Source organism: Nansenia antarctica (genome assembly GCF_963989245.1).
Source record: "Nansenia antarctica genome assembly, chromosome: 3".
In the NCBI taxonomy this organism is placed as follows: domain Eukaryota; kingdom Metazoa; phylum Chordata; class Actinopteri; order Argentiniformes; family Microstomatidae; genus Nansenia; species Nansenia antarctica.
Genome location: NC_137688.1, coordinates 12,335,756 through 12,353,092, shown reverse-complemented (window position 1 = coordinate 12,353,092; position 17,337 = coordinate 12,335,756). Strand labels below are relative to the sequence as shown.

Sequence of the window (17,337 nt, the reverse complement as noted above, 5' to 3'; positions counted from 1 at the left end):
GGATATGGAGCTTTTTATATCAATGTAAATAACCCCTCCATGAGCCCTCTGTCCCTTAGCAGCGCCCCGTGTTGTGTGGATGTGCTGCAGACTGTTTTCCTTAATCGCTGCAACAAATGTGTTTGGCAGCTCTCTGTGGCAGGTACCGTAAATAAGAACATCCTGCCTCACCTTTCCGCCCGTATCAGAACTCAGGACCCAACAATCTGAGGGCTTGAACGTCAGCGGATCCAAAAATGGGCTGTGTTCCATCATGGTCAATTAACTGATAGGCGAGGAGGCCCGCCGCGGCCCATTCTGGTCTGTGAAGAACAGCACTCTTCCTTCCCCTGCAGTGGGAACATGGTGATATGGTACATGAGAACATGGGAAACAATTGATAAAGGTGGAGTTGTTGGAGTCATGCCATTATCAGTGTCAGTGTGCGTTTCTGCGCTCATTTACACCATGATGACTTGAACCAGTCATTTTGTAGAATGTGCTGTAACAGTCCACACCAGCTAGGCCTATGGGAGGAATGTATCCTGAACATGGCACTATGGAACAGTAAATGGCAAAATGTTGCCATAAAAGAAATAATATAGAGGCTACATGAGAAACAGAGGGCTATTCCGTTTACGGTTATTCAACCCTAGGATCATTCATCAAATTCATCAAATCTATTATTCAAAGTATTTCATTATGACTTTTTATGGCTTAATTGTCTAAAAAAGAAATTACAGTTACAATTACAGTACCCTGCGTAAGTAATGGGACAGTAAAGCATTTTTTGGGAGGGGGGATTTGAAATCAAACAATTGTTATGTGGTGAAAGTAGATTATCAGCTTTTATCTGATGGTATTTGTGTATATATTGTTTCCACCAATCAGAAATTACAAAAATGTCTATGCATAATCCCATTATTTCAAGGTACCCAAAAGTGATGGGACAATTAGCTTATTATTCTGGTTCATCAGGTGTGTTCCGTCTAATTGTGCAGTCATGAGAGAGCTCTCAATGGCTGCGTTCGTAAATTCGCTCTGAGAGCGCCAAAGTGTACACTGGGTTCAACGTCATAAAGGGAGCAAGTAATTTGTTTGGAGAAGAGGCATTCCATGAGTGGTAATCAGATTTCCAGAGCGTATTTACAAACGCAGCAAATGTCTTGTATTGATTCTAGGCTTTGCCTTTGGAGTCGGCTATTGGTGTCTGTCAACATGAAGGCCAAAAAGACATACATGATATTCAGGGAAGCCATTATGAGGCAGACATATCAGAAACCTAGCCAAAACCTTAAACATAGAAACAACAACAGTTTGATTAAAAGGAAAGAAAGCACTGGTGAGATCAGAAATGGCAAACCCCCTGGTAAGCCAATGAAAAGACTACTGTGGAAGACCGAATAATTATTCACAATGGCCAGGTTATGGTTTTCTAAAAAGTACCTAAATGAGCCTGCAAAGTTATGGGAAAAGGTCTGAAAGGTCTGAAAGTGGAAAGATGAAACAAAGATGTACTAGAGTGATGGCAAGAGTAAGTGTGAAGGAAAAAAGGAACTGCCACAGCATACCACCTCATCTGTCAAATATGGTGGAGACACATTTTTCCTCATGTACAGTACGTCCTCTTCCGCTAATATTGAACAGAGGAAAGTTTTGCAGTGTTGCAATAAGGAACTCCACAGAAATGATCTCAACTGATGCAAGGGCTTTTAGTTCTGTTAAGGGAAGGAATAAAAAGAAGCAATAATTACTGTCTTTTCTGCGCAGAATAAATATTGGGACACATCTCACTGTGAAGAAAACAGGGAGAAAGAGGAAGAGGCTCTATACATAACTGACTTTGTGGAACACTGAAAAACAAATGTCTTTCAAAATTGTATCCATGTACAGTAAGAAACCAGGCAAGTAGCCTATATTTGTGTGGTCATATGCCGTGCCCCATTCCACCTAATGTGACCCTCTCAGTGCTGTACTGTATGATATGTTAATTTGTATGATCAGTCCTCAGAGCTGGGCACATTCCCCTTGGGCCAGGAGGGCAGCTAGATAAGACTCCAGCTGGAACAATTGCTGGAAGCTGAGAGCTGAAAGGAGTAGGTTTTAAGACGTTTTATTTTAGAATCTGGTGTTCAAAACACAATACGAGGCGCTGACCCACTCTATACAAGCAGCTTGCGGTCTTTCCTCTGGTTCAACAATAAGGTCTTAGTAAAAGGAACAGTACTATAGCAACAAAGACTTTCTTCAAGGAGGAGGCCCTGCCCTCACCGGTGACCAAGGGACCATGGTGGATATGGAGTGTAAACGATATGTCTCTTTCAAAAGCCCCTTTCTCACACAGTGGCACTGAGGTTCTGGGAAGTCTATTGATGTATGCAGTAGTTTACTTACATATTATCCAAGAAGGATCATGTTCAGGTTGTGTGGTGGTTCAAGGTGGTTTGTTTTTGATTGCTGCTCATAACAATTGTCCTAAATGTAGGGTTATGGTTAAGGCTAGGGTTAAGGTTAATGTTAAGGGTAAGGTGTGTATGGGAATTGGTTATTGACAATAACAAACTATTCATCCCCAAGGTCCCAGGTTTAAAATACACCATCTTGTGGCCGCATGTTCATATTGCACCAAAGGTTATCATTGGAAGTAGGAGAGAATCATATTTGATTTGTTTTACCATATCAGTACAGATCTCTAGAAACATCAATCACATTTATTCAGTTAAATTGAAAGCTAGCTCTCAAATGTTACTGATTTTAATGAGCAAGCATGCTAGCTAGGCCATAGGTTTTTTGTGCAATTTAAAGCTAATTTCCTGCATTTCTACATATTTGAACAAGACCTATGGCACCTCTAGGGTCATCTAGAGGTTAGAGAGGCAGGTAGTCTAGTGGTTAGGGAGGCAGGTAGTCTAGAGGTTAGAGGTCAGGTAGTCTAGAGGTTAGAGAGGAAGGTAGTCTAGGCCTAATTTGTTTATTCTTTATTTATTCATTCATCCTGTATACTTATGGGAAAAAAGTACAAAGACTTGCTATGTCCTTTATGAGATACTCTACTTAAAGTCCTTAAAAAATTAAAACTAGCCAACTTTAGGCAGCTAGATTGCAACTCAAGAGATCAACTATTATCTGGTATTGTTCATATTTCATTAAACAGATCCTGACAGTGGCGGCTGGTGGTGATACTGAGTGGGGGGGCTAATAAATCCATTAGGCCTAGGGTCAATACCAGGGGTGGGCAATTAATTTTCACAATGGGCCACATGAGAAACCGGGACTATTGTGGAGGGCCGGACCAGTAGGCTGAACTTAATTCTGCTCAATATTACTTTTATCACTTTATAAAAAGCAGTAAATTATATGGTTTTGACTAGCTGCTACTGGTAAGAATACATGTTACGATAAGGCTATGAAAATGTGGAGTAGGTCAAATATAGAAGAGCAAGAGGATTCATTTAAACACAGGGAAGTAAATGCAGCTATAGTTTTGACCTTTTGCAACATCAGTTTGTGCCTATTATTTATTAACATGACATACATACAACATTACGAGTCACAGTGTAGTATTTCTACCTTCTGAAATTATGGCTATAGAGGACTGGTGATATCAAGCGAAAGGTTCTTTATATACAAATCTGCTGACATACACTTGTGATCACTTTCTTTTTCAATAAAACAAGCTATTAGATATTCACTTTCAATTCAATGTACAATTCACATTTCTCAAAAACAACAAACTGTCAACTTATATGACGTCTTTCTACAAGACATTCTGGAACCTGCAGTTCTTCTTCTTCTTAGCTAATACAACAGAAATGTCCTTCTGTCAATCAATCATGTAACATATTAATCAATCTATTTTAACTGTGAATCAATCATGTAACACATTAATCAATCTATTTTAACTGTGAATCAATCATGTAACATATTAATCAATCTATTTTAACTGTCTAACTAACTATAAAGTTACAAGACACAGAGCTAAGCATCTGAGTAGAAAAAGCGCTTTTGATATTCTTCAGTTCTTTTTTGTGTTCAGTGAGAAAAGTCCAGTCTGCCTTGGGCTTGAACAAGTGCACTGAAGTCTGGTTGAATGTCTGAGGTGGATGGACAGCTGACAGGTGATCATCAGTGAGAGAGGATCTGTATCTGTATTTGTTGAACTTCATCACTGAGAATGTTTGTTCACGTGTGTAGGTAGATCCAAAGAGAACTAGCATCCTCTGAGCATGCCTCCTCATGTGTGGAAAGTTCTCCTCTTTGAGAGAAGAGTAAAAGTCCAGCAGTGATACTGACTTAAAGTGCTCTGCCAGTAGTGTATCAGACTGCAGGTCAATGAGTTCGAGCTGAACGTCGCTGGGTGTATTATCCACACTGCAGGTTAAGGGAGAACAAATCATGTTCATTTCATTCTCAACTGTTTTGAAGTCTTGAAATCGCCTTGAAAACTCACCATGCAGAGCTCCTAACATGGACGAGTACCTGCAGAGGTGGTCAGCTGAGGGTGTGACTTGCTTTAGTGTTGGCAAGTGGGTGAGAATGTTGTTCTCAATTTGGATGGAGAGAAACTGCAACTTTCTCATGAAAGCCTTCACCAAGCTGTACATTTCATGTACAAAAAGGCCCTTGCATTGAAGTTTGGTATTTAGTTCATTCATTAGTGCAGTCACATCTACAGCAAATCCAAAATCTTCCATCCAGTCTACATCTGAGAGCTCTGGGATGGACTTTTATTCAGAATATTTTTAATTTTTCTGACTTTTATTCAGAAACCTTTTTCAAGAAACAATTTTCAAAAAGTGGGTGGGACATGGCAGGCAGGGTTGCCAGATGGGGCGGGCTACCACCGAATGGGATACTGTTGATCACACTGGGCAGGGAAATAAGCTTTTGGGCGGGTTGCGCTGGATAAATAGCATTAGGCGGTATCAATAATGTCAGTGCCTGAAAGTTACAAAAACACACACCCTAGTAAGTAGCTACATACAATGTTGTGCATTTATTTTTTAATTTTTTTTACAAACATCATTGGCTACAGACGTACAGTTTAGTGGCAGGAGATGGGCACCTGCCCAATAGTAATTAAACAAATAATAATTAAAAAAAAATCTGACAAGAAATGGTGGATTTAGCGGTTTTTAGACTGTAGTTAGGATGGAAAGTGTCAATCCTATCTGGCAACCCTGCACTCACGCGACCTTCGCCTTTCACCTCAGACTTCTTTCACCTCAGACTTGCTTAGCGTTGTAGCTCCGTTTCTTTTCTTTTTCTTTTAAAAGATGGAGAGCATTGTAGCAAACGTGAAAAGTGAGTTGCTTAACTATTTATACTCAATATTGTCTTCTCAATAAGCTCAATTAATTTAACCAGATATCAACGAAAGAGTAAGCTAGCCGTGGCGAACTAACGACACCGGCTACTGTAGCTAACTGAGGTACCGTGTGTTAGCCTGCTGTGCTAGCCCTGACCACTGACTGGGCTTCTCAGTGTTGACTCGACAGTAAAGTGTCAAGTTTAACACATATGTTGTGTATTTATAAGCCATTGCCTTCCTTCGAAATCAGCTAGTAAGTAATTATTTAGAGGCACAGAAATATGCTCTGCCTTAAATCAACCACGTCGTGTGGCGACCACTGGTGGTCCACCGCCATTATTCTGTCCATCGTTTCTAACGGAATGTGTCTGTTCGTGAGCTTAGAATGATAAGGTTCCATCTCCGTTTAGAATGATAAGGTTCCATCTCCGTTTAGAATGATAAGGTTCTATCTCCGTTTAGGGCAGTTTAGAGATATTGAGCGTCAAAGTTTTTACATTCCATTACGTTTTGTGAGATGGAACCTTTGTATTATATTAATTACTAACTCAAAAATGTCAACATTTTTAAAATCTCACGGTCGCTCTTCTTTCTGTGTTATTAAAGGTCTCACAGAGCTCCTGCTGCACAAACAGACAGCTAACACGGATGAAGTCATCGAGAAGCTGTATTGTGAAGCGTCAGGGTTCTTCCCAGAACCACTGGATCCTCAGGTAGGCTACACGTATTGGTGTATATTAGAATTAATTCATTTGGTTAAACCGTATAAAGGTGCCCATATCATATGTGACTGTTGTGCATGCCTGATTGTATAACTGGAGGTTAGTCATTTCAGTGAATAGGATGAATTTCGCCCCTCCAATAAGTGAAGTAGACTAATTGTAAATGTGCATTAATCTGGCTTTAGACCTGGACATAGCACAGTGAACTCAGAAAAAATAAATAAAAATCTGGACTGAAATTGGTGCTGAATGACTTAATGCTGAAAAAAACAAGAATATGTTATTTTCAAAATAACCCAAAAATGAGTCTAATAATGTATGAATATGTACATTGAGTGGTGCCCACATCGAGGGTGTTTCTGTTTAAATACCTCGGCATTTGGTTAGACAAAGAGATGACGTTTAAAAACATACAGAGAAGCTCGTTAAAAAGCAAAGATTTAAGGTGGGCTTCTTTTATAGGAATATATCTGGCCTTTTCTTGAACAGTAGAAAGCAGATAGTACAATCAAACTATGGCAGAAACTACCGGCTTACCTCACCTCATTATTGAAGTTAGTAGGCTATAAGAAGAAGTAGAAGAAGGAGTTACCAAACTTGTTCTCAGAGTTGGTTAACTCTTGAGGTTCCTCAGGTCTCCACCGAATTTGAAACCGGGGGTAGGGGTGGTCTAGTGGATAGTGAGTTGGACTTGTGATCGGAAGGTTGTGAGTTCAAATCCCGCCTGAAGCCACACCACTACTAGTGTGCCCTTGGGTAAGGCACTTAGCCCTCAGTTACTCCAGGGGAATGTCCCTGTAATTCGTAATTGTAAGTCGCTTTGGATAAAAGCGTCTGCTAAATGGCAAAATTATTTAAAATGATTACACCTCATTACACCTCACTGGTACACCTCACTGGTACCCCTCATTACACCTCACCGGTACAACTCACTGCTCAAATGTTGATGTTGAATGTTGAATATGTTTCTTTGTTGATATATGTGATTGTTTTTCCTGATTGTGTTTTAAAATGTTTTGAAAATGTATTATTAAAATGTTTGTAACTGTTGTAAATAATGTGCATTCAGGGCTCCCTCGTAAAAGAGTCCTTGGTTTCAATGGGACTCCCTGTTAAAATAAAGGTTACAAAATTAAATTGTTTCCAGCTTGAAGAGAGCGCCATCCAGCTGTGGAATTGGGCAGTTACCAAACGTGTGGGTACAGCCATAACTGAAGAGCAGAAAGCAAAAGGTAACAATGACGATGGCCACTCCATGTATCTGCAAGATGTAGCATCTGGAAGTCTTACAGATGATCTGGATTTAGCCACTAAGACATGTTATTATTACTTATTCGTTTTACCCATCTGAACAAGCATGTGCGAATTAAACTACTGTACATGTAACACGCTCACATAAATCATACTAAATAATTATGAGCAGATCGCATAATGCAATTTTTACAATTATTATTAATATGGTTAATTACAGTCAATCACGTGATCCATGCCATCCAATCACAGCTATTCTCCCTCTATCTGTCTTGCTCCCTCTATCTTGTCAGTGCGTCATGTAGCGTGCCGACTCCTGTACTCCTGTGAACCAGAGAATCCAACAGAGGGCGGTGTTCGCAAACAGATCCTGGTTAGTGGAACATCTCACGACCATGAACTAAATCACTGCAGAGCCATTGGCTGTGAGGATTACTCTCAAATACTGACATTTTCACCTTTCCTTCCAGATGGCCAGCAAGACAGGAAGAACCTGGCTGGACTGTAAGAAACCTCTGCTGGCTGACCACTTCTTAAAGCTGGCTGTCAACGTAAGCAAGCTTAAATACCTCAAGCCACAGCAGCTTCACACAACAATCAGCAGTGAGCTCAATGTGCTTATGACTTCGCTTACTCTATAGAGAAGTTACATACAGGTGGACTGCACACTGGGTGAGCTCATTCAGGTGTTTATAGAGAACTATAGAGAGCTTAAAACACTGTTATGTTCTCAGAGCTCATACAGGTGGACTGGTCTACACACTGGGTTAGCTCAGACAGGTGGACTGGTCTACACACTGGGTTAGCTCATACAAGTGGACTGGTCTACACACTGGGTTAGCTCATACAAGTGGACTGGTCTACACACTGGGTTAGCTCATACAGGTGTTTATAGAGAACTATAGAGAAGTTAAAACACTGTATTCACCGGTGTGTGTTGTGTTCTCAGAGCCTGGAGGCGCTGTATTACCGGCTGACGTCCCGTGACGACGGATTGGATAATAACACATCCAAAGGAGACGTGGAGAAGGACCTGCTCCGAGTGCTGTCGTACCAAGCAGAATCCGTAAGCTCAGTTGCATGCGGCTCGATACGTAAATTAATTAATAATTAATTAATTTGTTCTTGTGAAATTTGGCAACTCTTAGAGTGACATTTTCACACACACCGGCAGTCAGGATGAGGTGCGAAGCAGGGAAATTATGTGTTATCCAGCTATGAGAACAGGAAACTGAAGCTCAGCTGACTTCAAGCTGCACCTTATGTCCTGGCTGCACCTTATGTACTGATAGCTTATGGTGTATTGTATCCCCATGCAGGCAGTGGCTCAGGAGAATCACCAAGAGGCTGTGGCCTGCATGCAGCGCTGTAAAGACATGCTGCTGCGCCTACCAAAAGAGGTGGGACACTCATGCCACGTTATGCTTTTGATCATATTTTTGTTGACACATCTCCCTCTTGTCACATCTCCCTCAGGGGAGACCACATTGACACATCTCCCTCAGATTTTAGATACTGCTGATGTCAAGTTGATTTCACATTGTGATGTCTTAACTACTACTACTACTCTTCCCCCCCCAAAAGACTGGCTATCTCTCTCTCATGTGCTATAACTTTGGAGTGGACACCTACAATAGGAAAAAGTATGAGGAGAGTTCATTTTGGCTGAGGTAAAGATCACGGATTGAAGGAAGCATTATACATATATATATATATATATATATATATATATATATATATATATATATATATATATATATTAAGTGTTGCTTTGTAGAAGGAGAAAGATGAGGCCTCAAATTGAGATGAGGCCTCAAATCAATGTGTTTTGTCTTTCAGCCAGAGTTATGATATAGGGAAGATGAATATGAAATACTGCCCTGGTGCTGAAGTGCAAGTAAGAGTGTAGTGCAGCTTATCAACACATATTCTATTTATTTCATTCCTTCCTAACAGCTTTTTAATATAGCGTGGCAGTCATTTGGTTTTGTGAACCCTTGATGATTTTCTTCTCTAGGCCAAAGTCCTGAGGCTCCTAGCCACTGTCTATCTAGCATGGGACTGTCAGCAGTTCCAGGACAAAGCACTCAATGCTGTGAGCTTAGCCAATAAGGTAACCTATCACACTTCTAATGAGCTTTAGTGTGACAGAAAGTTGCATATTGATACTTCAGTTCAATATTCTAAATCGGAATCAAATTTGTTTGAATTGAATTGCCAGGTAAGTGTGCATCCCTCTGGGCTGTACCTGAAGGTCAGGATATTACTGAGATGTGGGGCGCAGGATGATGACATCAGGGCTGGTGAGTAGGGGTTACACAACTACTCAGCTACTCACAGTGGAACATATCATTGTAACTTCAATCTAACAAAAGCCCATCTTTTTAAACTCGCTTTTAATCGTTAACCATTTTTATTGTTGGTTTTACTGACTGCGCTTTTGCTTTACTTAATTATTAATTATCTGTCTATTCTTGTCCTCTCCATGGAATGTTGTGTCTTTGAGTAGCGAGAAAAGCACTGTTAAATTAAATGCACAGTGATATTATGATGAAAGAGCAGATGGTTAGAAGGTGTTATTTCTCAGGAGTGGTGGAGCTGCTGGACTCTGAGGTTCCTATGGAGGTGTGTCTGAGCACGGTGAAGATGCTCATGGCTGAAGACAGGTACTCACCATGCTCATCAACAATCCACATATGACCCTTTTTTTAGTTTATTTAACATATGAATGAGTTAAACCTGTGCTTCACCAGAGCGATATATCATTGTGAGTATGATCATATCATGTGAATGTCTTGACCTGTCCAGAGAGGGGTTGGCCTTTGACTGTCTGAAGAGGGCGTGTCAGCGCTTTGCGTCGTCTCCTGAGCTGGGCAGCGCTCTGGTCCTCCACATCCAGCTGCTGCTGCAGAGAGGCAAGGAGCTGCTGGGCAGACAGAAGATAGAGGACGTCATCACAGGTACTATGATGACGCTGGTTATGAAGATGGTTATAATGATGATAGTGATGATGATGGTTATGATGATGATGATGATGAAGATGATGATGCTGCAGTGAAATTAAAGTGTGTTTTGGTTATGATGATTGTGATGATGATTGTGATGATGATGGTTGATGATGATGATGAAAATGGTTATGAAAATGATGAAGATGGTTATGATGATGATGATGGTGGCGATGACGATGATGATGATGACGATGACGACGACGACGACGGCGATGACGACGATGATGATGATGATGATGATGATGATGCAGTGAAGTTAAAGTGACCCTGCTGGTGTTCCCACCCAGGCCATTACACTGGTAAACAGCTGACTCCTCAGACTCTCAACTCTCTGCATCTCCTCCTGTGGGACAAAGCATCCAACAACTTTGAGGTACAGAAGACAGTACCGTGTCCCCGTACATATAATGCATGCAGCAAGTACGATCTGCATTAGATAACCTGACCCTCAGTGATATTGCTAGTCTATATGTGACCTTGTTCCAGGCTAAGAGCTACTCTGAGGCTCTGCAGTGGTATAACTACTCTCTGAGCTTCTACAAGGCAGGTCAGGTGGAGCCCAACCTGGCTAAGCTACAGCGGAACAGAGCCTCCTGCTTCCTGCACCTGCAACTGCTGGAGAAGGTGAACTGACGCACTGACGTGCGCACACACACACACACACACACACACACACACACACACACACACACACACACACACAGTACAAATGGTCAGTGGTCACAATCCCTCATCCATGACATTACGGTTGTGTGTGTGTGTGTGTGTGTGTGTCAGGCCAAAGAGGCGATCAAGGAGGCAGAGAGATGTGATCCAAACAGCATCTTCACTCAGTTCAGTATTTACAAGATTGCTGTGCTAGAGAACAATGTGGAGAAAGGTATTCTGGTTTGTATACACACACACACACACACACACACACACACACACACAAACATTCCTCCTGTTTGTGCCACTGGGTCTGAAGCCCCGTGTGTGTCAGCTGTAGAGGCGGTGAAGGCCATCGGGGTCCTGACCAATGGTCCTGTGACCAGCGAGGACAAGCTGCTGGTGGCTGAGAACGCTGCCTCCAACCTCCTCAGTCTGGCTGCACAGATCGCTCTGGAGGTGGGACACTGTCTACACACACACAAACACACACACACACACACACGCACACACACACGCCATGGGCCTCCTCACACTGTCCACACACACTAGTCTAGAGGTGGGCCTCCTCACACTTTCTACAGACACACACGTACACACACACACACACACACACACACACACACACACACACACACACACACACATACACACACACACACACACACACACACACACACCATAGGCCTCCTCACACTGTCCACACACACACACACACACACACACACACACACACACACACACACACACACACACACACACACACACACACACACTATGGGCCTCCTCTATGGACTACCCTTAGGAAGGATGGTGTTGATGATGGTGATGATGATGAGGATGAGGATGAGGATAATGATGATGGTGATGCTGATGATGACGATGATGAGGAAAAAGAAAGACAGTTGTCATTATCATCACACCACCATTCTCATTACATTACATTTTTTGGCATTTACCTGACGCCTTTATCCAAAGCGACTTACACCAAATACATTGTCTAAGTAAGTGAATCATCTATCCATCGGTCATAGCAAGGAAACAGTAATGCTACACTATGCTAGGGCCAGGGGGCTGTGTTAGACCATGTTAGAAAAAGGAATTTTAAAATTTAAAATTAATGTTCATGATGTGTGTGCCCTTTGTCCTCCAGAACAAGCAGCAGGAAACAGCCATGAAGGCTCTGGAGAGTTTATGTGAACACTCAAAAGACGAGGCCCAGGTTCTCACTGCTCTCAGGTCAGACAGGAACTGGCACACCCTCTTTACTACGCTGTACTGTGCTGCTAAAGTAAGACTGTTGAAATGGACACGTCATAACATCAGCATACGATTGTCACAAGCCCGACATAATGTCTAATCATGTATATATATATATAGACAGTTTATGACAGCGTATATCATATCTGCCGTTAACCTTTTACATAAGCTTGCTGACTCTGAGATGTTGTGCTGTGTAAGGCTTCCAGCGAGGCTTCACAGTGTTCCCCTGATCCACTGACCTACATCCGCCTCGCTTCTCTGGTGAAATGTGGGCCTTTCTGTAACGCCGCAGTTAGTAGGTGAGAGAAAAGGAGGTCATCAGCTCCCATTGTTCCTTTGTCTTCCCCGCAGGTGCTTAGTGCGACTGGTGCTCTCCACCATAGACAAGGCCAGCGAGGAGACGGGGTAAGGTTAGAAACAGGCCGACGATGAACCCCTGTAATTACCTCTCTCTCTCTCTACGCGGTTCACACCGCTTTGTTTTCCAACCGTTAGCTTAACCGTTTACAGTCCCCAGCCTTGTTCACGCTCACCCTCCTTTTTACAGGAATGCAAATCTGGATGTTCTGCTGTCGTATCTGAAAACGGGTGAGTTTGATATACGTATACAGTGTATACGTCGCAGCCACGCGACGGCCATTTTAAAACCGTGTTGATATGCGAGTGCCCCCCAGGAGGCGTTTCAGTGTTGAATCTATCTTTTTTTCCTCTGCGGTGTGTTTTCACCCTTACCGTCTGTCTGTTTACTGTCACCACCAGCGCTGCAGAGAGTGTCCCTGCCTTGCCTCGCTGTGGAGCAGCGCACCGAGGAAGCCAACTGGTTCAGGAAGATCGGTACTTTTGTTTTTAGACAGGGCAGCAGTACACTGTCCTCTCTCTCTCTTGTCGTCGTCCGTGTGTCCGTGCTATCGTACGAGTAAGGCGTTGCTGTGAAAACAGTTTTTGGACCACTGTCCCACGCCTTTGTTTCTCATGTTTGCATGTATCCGACTGTCCGTACGCACGTGTGTGTGTGTGTGTGCGTGCGTGCTTGTTTTGTGTGTGTGTGTGTGTGTGTTTGTTTTTGTGTGTGTCAGCTTGGAACTCGGCCCTGCAGTGCGAGAGCAGTCCTGACAGGATGAGGGATTTCTTTGTGCTCTCCTACCAGGCAAGCCTTATTAGCACCGCTGGGAGAGTTGATCTGTATCTGTGCAGGTGCAGATCAATACAAAACCTACTGGGAATTAGTGCTGCCAACAGATAAGGAAATGTGCTACACAGCATTTTCAACACAAACACAACATTTTTTAGCTAGCCCCTTCTTTCGTGTGACATAGAGTCAATTACATCTCACTTACTGTTGCCAGCCTTTGATTAGCAAACTAATACTTTATTTAACTTTTGTTATTTGGTTTGACTAATCCTGACGACTGTGAACTCCTCTAGTTTGTTAGCTAAGCAGCCGGGTTGTGTATACAAAGACAATATTTTCTGTGTGATGTCCTTAATGCTCACGCGAATGTGTGTGTGTGTGTGTGTGTGTGTGTCTGCGGGTGTGTGTGTGTGTGTGTGTGTCTGCGGGTGTATGTCCGTGTGTGTGGGGTGTGTGTGTGTGTGTGTGTGTGTGTGTGTGCGTGTGTCTGCGGGTGTATGTCTGTGTGTGTGTGTGTGTGTGTGTGTGTGTGTGTGCGTGCGTGTGTCTGCGGGTGTATGTCTGTGTGTGTGTCCGTGTGGTGTGTGTGTGTTGTGACCCTAGCTGTCCCAGTTCCTCCCTCCTGACCGTGCGGTGCTGGTGGGTCAGAAGACCTGTCTGCTCATGGCTGCTGCTGCCTCCCTGCAGCTCTGCAGGACGTCTGCCTGCTCTGGCCCTGCCCAGGTGTGTTGCCCACGCTCTCCCTCTCTCCCTCCCCCTCTCTGCTCTGGCCCTGCCCAGGTGTGTTGCCCACGCTCTCCCTCTCTCCCTCCCCCTCCCCCTCTCTGCCCATCTTCCATCTGTGCCCGTCTTCCATCTTCCACATTTAGCTCCCTTTACCAAGACCAGCGGAGAGGAGAGAGGTGACTAACCGTGTTATCAATGCTGGCGTAGGCGTTTTATTTTTAAATCCCGCTGTTACGGGTGTCGGCCACCAGAGGGCGATGATGAACACAGAAATGTGACCGTCCTTCTGTCTGCTTAGGCCGAGCAGCTGACACAAGTCCTGGAGCACCTCCAGATCTGCTGGGAGGTCTGGAAGACCCTGAAAGCCTCAGGTGCGTCTCTTCTACTCCACTAGCTCCTCTTCTCTTCCCCTCCCTCCATATTGAAATCCATTGGCAGCCATCCATCTGACTGATGTTCCAGGACAATTTCCGTGATGCTGTCTGACATCCACTCCCTCAGGGGACTTCTCCAAGGACCCCACGGACACCTTGCTGCTGCTGTACGAGTTTGAGGCCCGCGCCAAGCTGAACGATCCCAAGGTGGACACGGTGCTGGAGTCAGTGCTGGAGCTGGAGAACGTTGACACCAAGGTGCTGGAGACCATCGCAGGTGAGGATCACACACTGGGGCTGACCCTGTGTGACATCGACTCTCCTCATCCAGCAGGGGGTTTTGTGATTGTATTGTTATTTTATTTGTGTTATACAGTATTTGTTATATAGTATTTGTGATATACAGTATAGTTATATAGTATAGTTCTACAGTATAGTTATATAGTATTTGTGATATACAGTATAGTTCTACAGTATAGTTCTACAGTATAGTTCTACAGTACTGTCAGTGATGTGTGTTGCTGTCTGCAGCCCTGGCCATGGAGCCCCCAGCCCACCTCCCTGGGCTGTGTAAGAAGGCCCTGAGGATCGCTCTGTCTCTGCACAGGAAACAACCCCAGGCAGACCTGGCTCGCTGCAGGTACCCCTCTACACCACCCTGCACCCAAACAGCCTCACTATTCACCATTGGTCCCCCGGACTAGCCTATCAGATAGTGGTATCCAATCAGACTGTTACTGTCACTGAGCTGAGCTCCAGCTGTGTGCTGCTCAGTGTGTGTGTGTGTGTGTCTCTCTCTCTCTGTGCCCCTCTCAGCCTGTGTGTGTGTGTGTGTGTGTGTGTGTGTAATGAGTCACTTGCTCTGTCCTCAGCCAGTGTGTGTGTGTGTGTACTGAGTGTCTCTTCTCCGTCCTCAGCCAGTGTGTGCACAGCCTGATCCAGCTGTCGCTGCCCAGCGGGGTGTCAGAGGTGGAGGCCCGCGTGCTGGAGGAGGTGTGGGCGTACTACGAGGAGGCCCTGTCAATCATCGCAGGCGCAGTGAGTCAGCACCAATCACACGCCACCGCCCACCCTCCCCACCCCCACACTGTAATTAACCCCCCCCCACATCCACCCCCTGCCCACAGCTCTGAAAGCATCTCTTGTTTTCTCTCAATGGGCTTTCAGCAACACTTCAATTAGCAGATGCTTCCATTCACCATCCCCTTCCTGCCCGTTTGGATGGTAATGTGCTGTACAAGCCGCCGCTCTGCTGTCGTGCTGCTGGGGCTTTGAAAGGATCAAACGACCTTGAGATTGGATCTGTTAGAACAAAAGAACCGAAGTGCAAAATCGATGAACATCAAATCCCAGATATTTCCGATCGTTCCCTGATCCGATTACGGTCACTCAACCTTTGACGTTCAGACATCCACCCCAGGGTCAGTGGAGGTGTCCCGGGGGTTCCTAATCCTAGGTCCATAGTCTCTCTGTGTCCCTCCCTCTCTCCAGCCTGAGGACTTCCCTGAGATGGAGATCCTGTGGCTGCTGACCCGGGCCTGGAACACCGGCATCCTGCTGTACAGCCTGGCCCAGTACCCCGAGGCAGAGCGCTGGTGTGGCCTGGGCATGAGCTTCCTGTGCCACCTGGGCTCCCTGCAGGACAGCTACCAGACCCAGGTACAGGAGAGGGGAGTGTGTGTGGGGGGGGGGGGGGGGACGAGTGGGAGGGATGGGACAGCTACCAGACCCAGGTACAGGAGAGGGGAGTGTGTGTGTGGGGGGGGGACTAGTGGGAGGGATGGGACAGCTACCAGACCCAGGTACAGGAGAGGGGAGTGTGTGTGTGGGGGGGACGACTAGTGGGAGGGATGGGACAGCTACCAGACCCAGGTACAGGAGAGGGGAGTGTGTGTGTGGGGGGGGACTAGTGGGAGGGATGGGACAGCTACCAGACCCAGGTACAGGAGAGGGGAGTGTGTGTGTGGGGGGGGGGACTAGTGGGAGGGATGGGACAGCTACCAGACCCAGGTACAGGAGAGGGGAGTGTGTGTGGGGGGGGACGACTAGTGGGAGGGATGGGACAGCTACCAGACCCAGGTACAGGAGAGGGGAGTGTGTGTGTGGGGGGGGACTAGTGGGAGGGATGGGACAGCAGTGGTGCGTGGCAAAGGCTAAGTCATTAAGTCATCCTTCTAGTCAAACGAGAGGTCTCTAAGGCCTCTCCTGAAATACACACAATAAAGACACATTGTTCTTTAAAAGCTAGTTTGGCGTGACTGTACCTGGGACCAGAGATAAAGACACGTAAAACACTGCAATCTAGTGTTCTTTCTCAGTCAGAAAATAGCAGAAGTGTATTTATTTCTCGTTGTCTTCCTCCAGATGTCAGGCCTTTACAGTGAAGTGCTGGACCGACTGGACAAAGCCAAGAAGAACCTGCTCATGGAGGAGTGATCTGCTGTAGTGTTCTCCATGTGGTGGACAGGGGTGTGGGCCTGTTTCTCTGCCCCTGTAGAATGTGTCTTGGGGCGTTAGTCTGCTCCACCGGGACCCCCTGCCTCACCCCTTCTGTACCGGTTAATAAGGACTCAGTTTGAGTTTTTGTATTTTGTAACTTCTTTGTACTGTTTTGTACTTCTTTGTAATGTTCTCTTCTCCTATGCCTCCTGGATATCACATTCATATGAATTTACCTTAACATCTAATTTATTATATTGATAATTAAACATCTATAATCAGAAAAGACGCATTTGTGGTTTGAAAGAAACAGAACACATAAAAACCATTACCGAGTCACATATTTTATTATTTCCAAACAAATAAACTTGTCCAGTCCAAAAAAAATAAAAATAACCCCAAACAAAAAAGTTGCAGGACTGTGTTCCCTCATGACTAGGACAGTGAAGACCGTGTGGCCCAGTGTCCTGATGGGCTCAACCAC

The 17,337-nt window shown here is 44.7% G+C and overlaps 2 protein-coding genes across 2 annotated transcripts in view; one reads left to right on the top strand and one right to left on the bottom strand.

The window, feature by feature from the left end:
- kdrl (kinase insert domain receptor like) overlaps positions 1-4,448 on the bottom strand; it is a gene marked incomplete at its 5' end in the record, with an annotated part of 55,056 nt that extends 50,608 nt beyond the window's left edge. The window contains one exon of the mRNA XM_080526926.1: positions 4,430-4,448. Within this exon, the coding sequence (XP_080383052.1) occupies positions 4,430-4,448 (19 nt within the window). The remainder of the gene's footprint in view (positions 1-4,429) is intronic.
- Positions 4,447-16,850, top strand: tex11 (testis expressed 11; the record flags this gene model as incomplete). The annotated part of the gene is made up of 29 exons (XM_080526925.1): positions 4,447-4,480; positions 5,897-6,003; positions 7,160-7,244; positions 7,557-7,636; positions 7,734-7,814; positions 8,213-8,329; positions 8,583-8,663; positions 8,848-8,933; positions 9,103-9,160; positions 9,281-9,376; positions 9,485-9,566; positions 9,851-9,929; positions 10,072-10,223; positions 10,559-10,644; positions 10,758-10,895; positions 11,049-11,151; positions 11,254-11,378; positions 12,073-12,158; positions 12,534-12,587; positions 12,730-12,770; positions 12,942-13,016; positions 13,259-13,329; positions 13,918-14,037; positions 14,339-14,411; positions 14,542-14,691; positions 14,946-15,054; positions 15,332-15,452; positions 15,906-16,073; positions 16,779-16,850. The coding sequence occupies 29 exons, from the start codon at positions 4,447-4,449 to the stop codon at positions 16,848-16,850; spliced, it is 2,730 nt and encodes a 909-aa protein (XP_080383051.1).
- Positions 16,851-17,337: the final 487 nt, after the last annotated feature.